We start from the raw sequence: 1,370 nt of genomic DNA, 5'->3' as shown, positions 1-1,370 counted from the left end.
GAGCCGAGGTTGACGGCCGCGGGGAGCCCCGTTAGTACCGGGGCACTGCGAGGGAAGAGCTGGGTCCTGCCTCTCCGCGGATCCCGGGCACCCTCCTGGCGAGGGACAGGGAATTCCCTGTGCTGGGACCCAGCCCGGGAGCCGCAGGGCTGTGCCACGAGGCTCTGGGGAGGAGGCAGGGCTGGTCTTTCATCCCCCTCTCAGTACATACTTCCCCTGTGTGTGTCCATATCCTCATCCAAAGGTGGTTTCTGGTCTTCAGGAAAAATGAAATGCTTTGGGGATGGAGAGGCACCACCCTGAGATGCACGGGGTGAAGGTGTAGCCAGGCTGGGGTTAATTCCACTCAGGACAGTTTCAGAGCCCCTAACAACATTTTGTAGTGCTTAATGAGCTAAAACCTGCTGGTGATGTGGGTAGTGCCTTCAGATGCTCCTTGTTCTTAGAAGCCTGACGTGATGCTGGTAGAAGAGACTTAGCTTCCTGGGATCCCAGCCTGCCTGGGGTCTCACAGAATGGTTTGGGTTGGAAGGAGCCTTAAAGTCCCTGATCTTGTTCCATCTTCTGACACGGGTTACCTTCCACTAGCCCAGGTTACTCCAAGCCCCATCCAACCTGGCCTTGAACACTTCCAGGCCTGGGGCAGCCACAGCTGCTTTGTGCAACCTGTGCCAGTGCCTCAGCACCTCACAGGGAAGAATTTCTTCCCAATATCCTATATAAACCTCCTCTCTTTCAGTTTCAAGCCGTCATGATGCAATGGATCACTCCTCTCTGAGCTCCTGCCCTTCCTGCAGCCCCACCCGGCTGCCGCCTGTGGTTTGGCTTTCCAAGCCTTTGCAGGGTTGTAGGGAAGGGTTGGTGACCTTGGGCTCGAACAAAGTAGCTGGACTTGGTTGGATCAGGCTTGGACAGTGGGCAGGGCAGCCCTTGGGATGGGCAGTATTGGGTGGCTCCTCTGGTTTCATGAGGGCAGAGGCGTTTGTTTGCTCCACCACACACGCAGTCCTGCAGTGCTGGAGCAAATGAACTTCCTTTATGGGAACTTCTCCTTTTGGGAGGTTGGAAGCTCTTTGCTCAGACAAACACTAACATAATCTCCTTCCTCAGGCATGGACCGACAGCATCAACCGGGCCAATAAGCTGGCCCTGCATGCCTGGGCCGAAGAAACTGGCATCAAACTGGTGCAGGTCAATGGGCAGAGGCGCTATGGGGGGCCCCCCCCAGGTACATCAGGAGGGCAGGTGGGCACTGGGGCAAGGGCACAGGGAGGGCACAGTGGGTCTCACTGCAGGCACTGTGTGTCCTCAGGCTGGGTGGGCGACCCACCGCCAGCCAGCACGGAGGTGTTCATTGGGAAGCTGCCGCA

At 57.4% G+C, this 1,370-nt stretch overlaps 1 protein-coding gene across 1 annotated transcript in view; it reads left to right on the top strand.

Annotated features, from left to right (window-relative positions):
* Nucleotides 1-1,110: 1,110 nt before the first annotated feature.
* The window catches only part of DND1 (DND microRNA-mediated repression inhibitor 1), a gene marked incomplete at both ends in the record, with an annotated part of 1,634 nt that continues 1,374 nt past the window's right edge, over nt 1,111-1,370 (top strand). The window contains 3 exon segments of the mRNA XM_009077292.1: nt 1,111-1,228; nt 1,313-1,367; nt 1,369-1,370. The exon segment at nt 1,369-1,370 is cut by the window's right edge and continues 393 nt beyond it. Coding sequence (XP_009075540.1) covers nt 1,111-1,228; nt 1,313-1,367; nt 1,369-1,370 — 175 coding nt within the window.

Source organism: Acanthisitta chloris, unplaced genomic scaffold (genome assembly GCF_000695815.1).
Source record: "Acanthisitta chloris isolate BGI_N310 unplaced genomic scaffold, ASM69581v1 scaffold1016, whole genome shotgun sequence".
Taxonomy (NCBI): Eukaryota; Metazoa; Chordata; class Aves; order Passeriformes; family Acanthisittidae; genus Acanthisitta; species Acanthisitta chloris.
Note: the sequence above shows the minus strand (reverse complement) of the source record. Positions and strands in the feature narration are given on the sequence as shown.